The sequence below is a fragment of the Diaphorina citri genome, unplaced genomic scaffold (assembly GCF_000475195.1).
Source record: "Diaphorina citri unplaced genomic scaffold, Diaci psyllid genome assembly version 1.1 scaffold25072, whole genome shotgun sequence".
Lineage (NCBI taxonomy): Eukaryota > Metazoa > Arthropoda > Insecta > Hemiptera > Psyllidae > Diaphorina > Diaphorina citri.
Window position 1 is genome coordinate 1 of NW_007402413.1, and position 9,806 is coordinate 9,806.

General features: G+C 39.7%; 1 protein-coding gene across 1 annotated transcript; it reads right to left on the bottom strand.

Annotated features, from left to right (window-relative positions):
- Positions 1-86: 86 nt before the first annotated feature.
- On the bottom strand, positions 87-2,740 carry LOC103523507. The gene is made up of 3 exons (XM_026833006.1): positions 2,444-2,740; positions 1,675-2,037; positions 87-1,317 (listed from the first exon to the last, which is right to left on the bottom strand). Exons 1-3 carry the CDS (start codon positions 2,664-2,666, stop codon positions 698-700), a joined length of 1,206 nt encoding a protein of 401 aa, XP_026688807.1. The 5' UTR covers positions 2,667-2,740; the 3' UTR covers positions 87-697.
- Positions 2,741-9,806: the final 7,066 nt, after the last annotated feature.

The window sequence follows — 9,806 nt, forward strand, 5'->3', positions numbered from 1 at the left end:
AAATAAAAATCACTTTTTTTATTCGATAAAAACATGGATACTATTTTACATGAGATCAATAAAATTACAATATAGGTAGTTAAGTAGGTGGGGGGATAGGTCTCCTTGGGTCAAGTCAGGCTTTCGGTAAGGTCAAAGGCCATTGATGACGTATCTGAGAGGCATATCTGGGGACTTTGGCATTGGTCCGCAAACCATTTTCAATCTCATATTATTCACTCAGGTGGAAGTACGACTCTTGTATGGCTTGCAGACACTCTAGAGACTGAATATCTAGAAATCCCTGAATATCTGGAGAACCCTGCATATCTGAAGAACTCTAAATATCTAGAAACCCCTGAACATCTGGAGAACCCTGAATATATGAAAACTCCAAGACTAGTATCTCATATATGAGGCTTGAACTTTTTCAACTCTAATACAGAATTCTGCTTCAGACATTGGGCCTTGCTTAAAATCAAGTTCATACAACCATGTAGAAAACCCACATGCAAATAAGCTCCCAAATAACCATTCTTTGACTCCTGATTTGACCGTAGTAAACCATTTCAATGGTACAAATACTCGTACAGAACATTCTCTGTTATGACCGCGCTATTAGACCAATAGTCAAAAACATCAATTAATGATGAAATAGTCTCGCAAATTACATGGCACTTGGACACATTAGTTTTAGAGCTACACTTGTGTCAGTTAACTACATATCAGTTTGAATCGGATGTAGCTTGAGCATTTCATTCTCAATGGGGTGCAAAGGTAGCAGTTTCTCCGGTAAGACATGATACTCTGTCTCCCTATACACATCGTTGTTATAGGGCAACACGATTATCGTCGGCTTCACGCCATTCTTCATCATCTTGGGCTTCTTCAGCTTTCTCTTCTTGGTGGCCCCTATATTGAGCAATCGGTAGCAATACTGGTGATACGCTTTCTTATACGCGTAGACTCCTAGAGCTAAACATAGAACCAGGGTGATGACAATGACTAGGCTGTACACTTGGAGGGCACTGGAGACGCTAACTTTACACTGGTGGGCGAGGAAATGGTTGTACTTGACTAGTTGGTTGCTGTGTTCACACAGGATCTTGTCCGCGTACGGAAGATGCGCGGTGCACGGGCATTTTGTATTGAAGACAATGTCCGTCACGCGAACTTTGAACCGAGTGGTGTTGAATTTGATGGCGTTATCTTCGTACGTGTGTATGGTGTTGTTCTCGAAGAGGAGTTCAGAATCTCCGTACTCGTCCTGACTTGCAATTCCGTACAGAGCTCCGTACCTCATGTCGTTGAAGTAGTTGTCTTCAATGAACACGTTGCCTGCAACATAGCACAAGATAAATAATACTCAAACATTCCCTGCAACATATGAAGCACAGATAAATAATGATGCTTCTGGTACCTTTGATAAAATCTCCTACCTCCTGGAGTAAAACATTGTCTTGCAAACCAAACACAGAAGGTTTAAACTTTAAAGACTACTCAGACTCAGAAACTTTTCAGTCTCATTGGGGCACACGCACAGGATGTTTTATTTCTCTTGTCCTTGAAAAGCTCGTGCAGTATTGTGGTCAAATGAGGATAAAATTCAATGACTGGGATTTGAATCCGCGCTCTCCCGTCACTTTTCTTTTCTGCTGCGCCAAGGCAATGACATACAACCCCACAATATCTTACCTTTCACTTTCAAATGGAACGCATCCCCCTCGATGATTTTGAAATAGGAACTCTCTATCTTGACCGTGTTCATCACGTGAATCATGAAGCTCAGACTCATCAGATGTTCAAAGTACACGTTGAACAGCTTCAGCTCTCGCCTCAGAGACAGCTCGAAGAAGGTTCGACTCGGGGTGGGGGAGAGAAATTTCGTGTTCTCGATGATGAGGCTGTCCATGTCGATCTTCTTGAAGGCTTGAATTTCGACGCTTTCGATGGCACAATCGGAGAGGTGGATCTTCTCCAGGTTCTCGAGATTGGTGAACGCGTAGGACTTGATCATAGTGAAGTAGACATTGGAGAATGAGAGAACGTTTACACTGCCTGCAAAAATTAAAAGAGATCTAGTTAGGTGCCTACAGCCAAGAGCTTTTAAAAGATTCAAGGTAGGTATCTAAAGCAAAGAGCTGTTATAACTGGCGGGCCTACTGCCATGGTAATGGCACACCAAACCTTTGTCCGTGACTTAAAAAAAAAGCATTTGCTGTCAAATCCGATACTCTGAAATGTGAATCCCCATTTTCGGTCTGTCAGTTTTTATGTTAGCTGCATATCTTAGAGATATTTACAGGTTTGTCCAAAGGTATCCTATTTACAGTGTTCTTTGGAATACGAACCCACATCGTACCTGTCCACGCTAGCATCGCGAAAAGGTAATAAACGATATCCACTAAAAGTTACAATAATTCTTCAGAGCTACCGATTATACAGTACCCATTTTCCAACTTACCTCGGAAAGAATAGTCACTAACAATCACTCCACTAGACTGGGCAATATGGACGACAATACCCCTGGAGTCCGTATTAGACCTCCTATCTTCATCCCAAGCCATGCCTAGTGGCTCTATCTGTAGAGACTTCACATTGATGATATCCACACGTTGCAACGCCTGTAGACCGCGCAGGGAGTTCGAACCCACAATCACCAGGTCACAGTTCTCTATTTGAACCATGGACACACTCAGGGGTAGGCTGGTGTTGGGCTGGTGCTCCTTGCTGATCTCTATCCGCTGGAAAACAGAATATTATACATAGGATGCATTAGAAAGAAAAAATCAAGCTTTTGATAGAGGGAAATGTAACAACAAAGAGGAGGTCGATGAATAGATATGTTACTAACCTGGTAGACCAACAGAAATATCGTTATAAGGAACATCAGGAGGTCGATGAATAGATATGTTACTAACCTGGTAGACCAACAGAAATATCGTTATAAGGAACATCAGGAGGTCGATGAATAGATATGTTACTAACCTGGTAGACCAACAGAAATATCGTTATAAGGAACATCAGGAGGTCGATGAATAGATATGTTACTAACCTGGTAGACCAACAGAAATATCGTTATAAGGAACATCAGGAGGTCGATGAATATGTTACTAACCTGGTAGACCAACAGAAATATCGTTATAAGGAACATCAGGAGGTCGATGAATAGATATGTTACTAACCTGGTAGACCAACAGAAATATCGTTATAAGGAACATCAGGAGGTCGATGAATAGATATGTTACTAACCTGGTAGACCAACAGAAATATCGTTATAAGGAACATCAGGAGGTCGATGAATAGATATGTTACTAACCTGGTAGACCAACAGAAATATCGTTATAAGGAACATCAGGAGGTCGATGAATAGATATGTTACTAACCTGGTAGACCAACAGAAATATCGTTATAAGGAACATCAGGAGGTCGATGAATAGATATGTTACTAACCTGGTAGACCAACAGAAATATCGTTATAAGGAACATCAGGAGGTCGATGAATATGTTACTAACCTGGTAGACCAACAGAAATATCGTTATAAGGAACATCAGGAGGTCGATGAATAGATATGTTACTAACCTGGTAGACCAACAGAAATATCGTTATAAGGAACATCAGGAGGTCGATGAATAGATATGTTACTAACCTGGTAGACCAACAGAAATATCGTTATAAGGAACATCAGGAGGTCGATGAATAGATATGTTACTAACCTGGTAGACCAACAGAAATATCGTTATAAGGAACATCAGGAGGTCGATGAATAGATATGTTACTAACCTGGTAGACCAACAGAAATATCGTTATAAGGAACATCAGGAGGTCGATGAATAGATATGTTACTAACCTGGTAGACCAACAGAAATATCGTTATAAGGAACATCAGGAGGTCGATGAATATGTTACTAACCTGGTAGACCAACAGAAATATCGTTATAAGGAACATCAGGAGGTCGATGAATAGATATGTTACTAACCTGGTAGACCAACAGAAATATCGTTATAAGGAACATCAGGAGGTCGATGAATAGATATGTTACTAACCTGGTAGACCAACAGAAATATCGTTATAAGGAACATCAGGAGGTCGATGAATAGATATGTTACTAACCTGGTAGACCAACAGAAATATCGTTATAAGGAACATCAGGAGGTCGATGAATAGATATGTTACTAACCTGGTAGACCAACAGAAATATCGTTATAAGGAACATCAGGAGGTCGATGAATAGATATGTTACTAACCTGGTAGACCAACAGAAATATCGTTATAAGGAACATCAGGAGGTCGATGAATATGTTACTAACCTGGTAGACCAACAGAAATATCGTTATAAGGAACATCAGGAGGTCGATGAATAGATATGTTACTAACCTGGTAGACCAACAGAAATATCGTTATAAGGAACATCAGGAGGTCGATGAATAGATATGTTACTAACCTGGTAGACCAACAGAAATATCGTTATAAGGAACATCAGGAGGTCGATGAATAGATATGTTACTAACCTGGTAGACCAACAGAAATATCGTTATAAGGAACATCAGGAGGTCGATGAATAGATATGTTACTAACCTGGTAGACCAACAGAAATATCGTTATAAGGAACATCAGGAGGTCGATGAATAGATATGTTACTAACCTGGTAGACCAACAGAAATATCGTTATAAGGAACATCAGGAGGTCGATGAATATGTTACTAACCTGGTAGACCAACAGAAATATCGTTATAAGGAACATCAGGAGGTCGATGAATAGATATGTTACTAACCTGGTAGACCAACAGAAATATCGTTATAAGGAACATCAGGAGGTCGATGAATAGATATGTTACTAACCTGGTAGACCAACAGAAATATCGTTATAAGGAACATCAGGAGGTCGATGAATAGATATGTTACTAACCTGGTAGACCAACAGAAATATCGTTATAAGGAACATCAGGAGGTCGATGAATAGATATGTTACTAACCTGGTAGACCAACAGAAATATCGTTATAAGGAACATCAGGAGGTCGATGAATAGATATGTTACTAACCTGGTAGACCAACAGAAATATCGTTATAAGGAACATCAGGAGGTCGATGAATATGTTACTAACCTGGTAGACCAACAGAAATATCGTTATAAGGAACATCAGGAGGTCGATGAATAGATATGTTACTAACCTGGTAGACCAACAGAAATATCGTTATAAGGAACATCAGGAGGTCGATGAATAGATATGTTACTAACCTGGTAGACCAACAGAAATATCGTTATAAGGAACATCAGGAGGTCGATGAATAGATATGTTACTAACCTGGTAGACCAACAGAAATATCGTTATAAGGAACATCAGGAGGTCGATGAATAGATATGTTACTAACCTGGTAGACCAACAGAAATATCGTTATAAGGAACATCAGGAGGTCGATGAATAGATATGTTACTAACCTGGTAGACCAACAGAAATATCGTTATAAGGAACATCAGGAGGTCGATGAATATGTTACTAACCTGGTAGACCAACAGAAATATCGTTATAAGGAACATCAGGAGGTCGATGAATAGATATGTTACTAACCTGGTAGACCAACAGAAATATCGTTATAAGGAACATCAGGAGGTCGATGAATAGATATGTTACTAACCTGGTAGACCAACAGAAATATCGTTATAAGGAACATCAGGAGGTCGATGAATAGATATGTTACTAACCTGGTAGACCAACAGAAATATCGTTATAAGGAACATCAGGAGGTCGATGAATAGATATGTTACTAACCTGGTAGACCAACAGAAATATCGTTATAAGGAACATCAGGAGGTCGATGAATAGATATGTTACTAACCTGGTAGACCAACAGAAATATCGTTATAAGGAACATCAGGAGGTCGATGAATATGTTACTAACCTGGTAGACCAACAGAAATATCGTTATAAGGAACATCAGGAGGTCGATGAATAGATATGTTACTAACCTGGTAGACCAACAGAAATATCGTTATAAGGAACATCAGGAGGTCGATGAATAGATATGTTACTAACCTGGTAGACCAACAGAAATATCGTTATAAGGAACATCAGGAGGTCGATGAATAGATATGTTACTAACCTGGTAGACCAACAGAAATATCGTTATAAGGAACATCAGGAGGTCGATGAATAGATATGTTACTAACCTGGTAGACCAACAGAAATATCGTTATAAGGAACATCAGGAGGTCGATGAATAGATATGTTACTAACCTGGTAGACCAACAGAAATATCGTTATAAGGAACATCAGGAGGTCGATGAATATGTTACTAACCTGGTAGACCAACAGAAATATCGTTATAAGGAACATCAGGAGGTCGATGAATAGATATGTTACTAACCTGGTAGACCAACAGAAATATCGTTATAAGGAACATCAGGAGGTCGATGAATAGATATGTTACTAACCTGGTAGACCAACAGAAATATCGTTATAAGGAACATCAGGAGGTCGATGAATAGATATGTTACTAACCTGGTAGACCAACAGAAATATCGTTATAAGGAACATCAGGAGGTCGATGAATAGATATGTTACTAACCTGGTAGACCAACAGAAATATCGTTATAAGGAACATCAGGAGGTCGATGAATAGATATGTTACTAACCTGGTAGACCAACAGAAATATCGTTATAAGGAACATCAGGAGGTCGATGAATATGTTACTAACCTGGTAGACCAACAGAAATATCGTTATAAGGAACATCAGGAGGTCGATGAATAGATATGTTACTAACCTGGTAGACCAACAGAAATATCGTTATAAGGAACATCAGGAGGTCGATGAATAGATATGTTACTAACCTGGTAGACCAACAGAAATATCGTTATAAGGAACATCAGGAGGTCGATGAATAGATATGTTACTAACCTGGTAGACCAACAGAAATATCGTTATAAGGAACATCAGGAGGTCGATGAATAGATATGTTACTAACCTGGTAGACCAACAGAAATATCGTTATAAGGAACATCAGGAGGTCGATGAATAGATATGTTACTAACCTGGTAGACCAACAGAAATATCGTTATAAGGAACATCAGGAGGTTGATGGATATGTTCAACTGCTCATGCTTACTACACTTCTCAACATGGTATCAAATATCTGCCAACAGAAGAGACAAAGAAAAGTTGTTAGAGCTTACTCTCTAGAGTCGTCTAAAGAGTCAGGGGTTCTCAATCAATGGTACGAGGAGTACGCGGGTAGTAAATGAACCCGCTAAGTAATTTGTCTTGTATGTATCACAAATTACCACAAAGAAGGATACGTAATTGATATTTAACAATGTGAGAAGTTTGAAAATCACTGTTTTACACTTAATACAGGGTGCATCAGGCCAAGTTCTAGTCTCTATCTGTGGTGTTACGCTTCTTCAGTCACCTACGACAATACACCCTGTTTTGTCGAAATACAGTGTGTGTAAAATGTATGGAATACTATGGTTATTATAACCATATTATCTTCATTACAACACACAAAATTAATTAAACTTTAGGTGGCCCTTGTGGTTTCATTTACCGATTCAGTAATAAGATTGTTTTCAATGGGCAAGATAGAGACTTGCGGTTTTTCATTTTATTACAAGTCGTAACTACAATCAGAGTTTATAGCTCGTGGTTTAAGGAATCTGATTGGTTAATGTCAATCTTTTTATCCAATCAGATTGCTCAATTCAAGAATTCAAGTAAACCAAGTTTATATCGAGATTTTGGTCCTGGACAATATGAACTAGACGAAAACATAAAAACACCAAGTCATTACTCAGATATTAAAACAAGTTTCAACTCAGATTCTGGTCCCGACTAGGATGAATAAAATTGAACACCGTCCCCTTAACTCAGATGTCCCCAAACATTTCTTGCACACTGTATGTAAAACATGTGGGCATTATCGCACAATTGAAAGTTCTCCGGTAAACTGGTTCTAGTAAGATTGTGCCGATCTTTGTTACGTCACATGGACCCATCAAGTGATCTCACACAAGTAGGAATTTTGCTACATAACTTTTATTTTCTCTCTAACTCTGACTCCCTCGGTCCGGCAAGTTCATGTTTCAAACAGCTTTGTGGATTTTTGATTATGCAACCGTTTACTGATCTGATTTGAGTAAGGCCTCTCGCACATTGGAAGCGTATTATTCGCACATCCAATGAAGTTCCAATGAAAGGCCTGAGACAGGGTGTCTACCAGACTGGAAAACCGGGGATTTTATTTTCCCATTTTGGTAGACACCCTGCTGAGAATTGCGAATTGTTATTGATCTTTTTAAGAGATTCGGCGTTAAGTAGCGGCCGAACGTACATTTCTCGAGGTCCGGCCCGAGGACACTTTTGATCATCATTAATTCTGGAAGCTGTCTGTAAAATTTGAGAGACCTGTGGCTAAAAGTAAAGCCGTGAGAAGAGCTAGTTCCTTTTGAGCTTTTTCCCTGTATAGCCCTAAATTGTAGAACTTTGGTCCGGAATAACGGCCGAACCGTACCTTCTGGAAACAGGACCCAAAGATATTTTTGATCTACTTAATTTATCAAATCTCTGTGCCAAGTTCGAGCGACTTTGGCTGAAATCTAAAGGCCTGAGCATTGCGAACTCTTTTTGAACTTTTTAAAATATTTGACGTTAAATAGCGGCCGAACCGTACATTTCTCGAGGTCCGGCCCGCGGCCACTTTTGATCATCATTAATTATGGAAGCTGTCTGCAAAATTTGAGCGAGCTGTAGCTAAAAGTAAAGCCGTGAGAAGAGCTAGTTCCTTTTGAGCTTTTTCCCTGTATAGCCCTAAATTGTAGAACTTTGGTCCGGAATAACGGCCGAACCGTACCTTCTGGAAACAGGACCCAAAGATATTTTTGATCTACATAATTTATCAAATCTCTGTGCCAAGTTCGAGCGACTTTGGCTGAAATCTTAAGGCCTGAGCATTGCGAACTCTTTTTGAACTTTTCAAAAGATTTGACGTTAAATAGCGGCCGAACCGTACATTTCTCGAGGTCCGGCCCGCGGACACTTTTGATCATCATTAATTATGGAAGCTGTCTGCAAAATTTGAGCGAGCTGTAGCTAAAAGTAAAGCCGTGAGAAGAGCTAGTTCCTTTTGAGCTTTTTCCCTGTATAGCCCTAAATGGCGGAACTTTGGTCCGGAATAACGTCCAAACCGTACCTTCTGGAAACAGGGACCAAGGATATTTTCGATCTACATAATTTATCAAATCTCTGTGCCAAGTTCGAGCGACTTTGGCTGAAATCTAAAGGCCTGAGCATTGCGAACTCTTTTTGAACTTTTCAAAAGATTTGACGTTAAATAGCGGCCGAACCGTACATTTCTCGAGGTCCGGCCCGCGGACACTTTTGATCATCATTAATAATAGGAGCTGTCTGCAAAATTTGAGCGAGCTGTGGCTAAAGGTAAAGCCGTGAGAAGCGCTAGTTCCTTTTGAGCTTTTTCCCTGTATAGCCCTAAATGGCGGAACTTTGGTCCGGAATAACGTCCAAACCGTACCTTCTGGAAACAGGGACCAAGGATATTTTCGATCTACATAATTTATCGAATCTCTCTGAGAATTGTGAACTCTTTTTGACGTTTTTCAAAGTTTTGGCCTTAAATAGCGGGCGAATGTCGCTTAACCAAGAACTTTACCTTTCGAAATGAAGAGAGAGAGGGAAAGAGAGATTGAGAAGGAAAGGAAGGGAGAGAGAGAGAGAGAGAGTTAGGGAGGAAGCGAAAGAGAGAAATGAAGAGTAGGTATAATTCGGGACCAATAATAATAATAATAATACTGTCGATATCAAGTCGGTA